Below are 1,684 nucleotides of genomic sequence, written 5' to 3' on the forward strand. Positions count from 1 at the left end.
ATATGGGTAGTTTCAAAGTTACACCTTGGAATTCCTGAAATTTGCCAAAAATATTAAATGAAGGTGACCTTATATGTACTGACTTCAATTCTTAGCATTTGTAGAATTTGCTGAAAATTGTGACTTATTATACTCTGAAACATAGTCTCACATATTTATTACCTCAGGGGTACTTAGTTCATTCCTGATGAAAGCTTGTAGCTTAGATTTTAAAATATATTTACCACATTCTCTTCGTTTACCTTCTGTATTTAAATAATACATCATCATGTGTTAGTAATTTAATGTTATATATGACATGGCTATTTTCTACTTTCTCAATATTATTGACTTTGAAAAAAGTTTAATGACATTACATTTTGAAAAGTTTGATGACGTTTAAAATCAGTTGTGCATATTGGACAATATTTGTTTCCTCATGTCATAAATTCTTCTCCATATTTTTTTTGTAGTGTTTATTACTTCCTTATTTCTTAGACTATAAATAAATGGGTTTAACAAGGGAATTATTAGAGTATAAAAAATAGCAACAGGTATATCTTTATCATCTTTGTTACCTGAATTTGGCCGAACATACATGAAAAGAAGGGAACCGTAGAATATTGAGACAGAGAGAAAATGGGATGCACATGTAGATAAGGCTTTGCCTTTTCCCTCTTTGGATTTCATCTTGAAAATTGTGAAAAGAATGAAAAGGTAAGAGATTATTACTATGGTAATAGTGAAGACTAAAACTGACCCTGCAAAGATGAGTACCATCAATTGATTGATAAAAGGATCCACACAGGAGAGTCTGTATAATGGAAGGACATCACAGAAAAAGTGATTGATTTGATGAGACCTACAGAAAGTTAGTCTAAACAGAAACCCTACATGAATCGTGGGATGAATGTTTCCAGCTGCATATGCCCCTGCAGTCATCTGAATGCAGAGTTTCTTTGACATCATGGTGTGGTACTGCAGTGGTTTGCAGATGGCCACATAGCGATCATAGGCCATTGCTGCCAGGAGAAAGCAATCTGCAGTTTCAGCAAGGCAGAGAAAATAAAATTGTGCCATGCATTCATAAAGGGAAATCAGTCTGTCTTTAGAAAAGAAGTTCTGTAGCATTTTTGGGGTAATGGCACTGGAACAAAAGGAGTCCATCAGAGCGAGGTTACCCAGAAAGATGTACATTGGTGTGTGAAGACGATGCTCTGTAACGATCAGTGCCACCAAACCAAGATTCCCCACCATGGTGATCAGATAGATGGTAAAGAACACCAGGAACAGAAGGATCTTCAGCTCTGGATGATCTGCAAATCCTGTCAGGATAAACTCTGTTGTCAAGGAGTGGTTATCTTCAGTCATATCCACCTTTTCTGTTGACATAGGAATTAGGGCAATAAGAAGACTTGAAATTATAATGTCAATAATTTACCCTTCAAAATTCTCTTTTTATAAAGATTGGAGCTCTTCCTCAGGTTGCCCCTATTTCCTCTGGGAAACAGGGACACATTCCTCTATGGGACATTCATTTCTATGTAAATGTCAGCTTTTATGATCTTGACTCTGAAACTCAGATTTCCCAAGAATATTTTGGTAATTCTATGGAAAATGTTTACAATGGAAAAGGCTTGTCTTTATGAATTTATGAAGAGTAATATATTTATCTGTGTGTGTGTATGTGTGCTCAGTTGTGTCC

The 1,684-nt window shown here is 35.5% G+C and overlaps 1 protein-coding gene across 1 annotated transcript; it reads right to left on the bottom strand.

The window, feature by feature from the left end:
• Window positions 1–384: 384 nt before the first annotated feature.
• Window positions 385–1,350, bottom strand: LOC110123725 (olfactory receptor 5K1-like). Its single transcript, XM_020871887.2, has one exon. The coding sequence runs from the start codon at window positions 1,348–1,350 to the stop codon at window positions 385–387; it is 966 nt and encodes a 321-aa protein (XP_020727546.2).
• Window positions 1,351–1,684: the final 334 nt, after the last annotated feature.

Source organism: Odocoileus virginianus, chromosome 25 (genome assembly GCF_023699985.2).
Source record: "Odocoileus virginianus isolate 20LAN1187 ecotype Illinois chromosome 25, Ovbor_1.2, whole genome shotgun sequence".
NCBI classification, from domain to species: Eukaryota; Metazoa; Chordata; class Mammalia; order Artiodactyla; family Cervidae; genus Odocoileus; species Odocoileus virginianus.

What these genes read in the sequence shown, in the direction of transcription:
- LOC110123725 (XM_020871887.2), bottom strand. Translation starts at nt 1,350, where the DNA reads ATGACTGAAGATAACCACTCCTTGACAACAGAGTTTATCCTGACAGGA.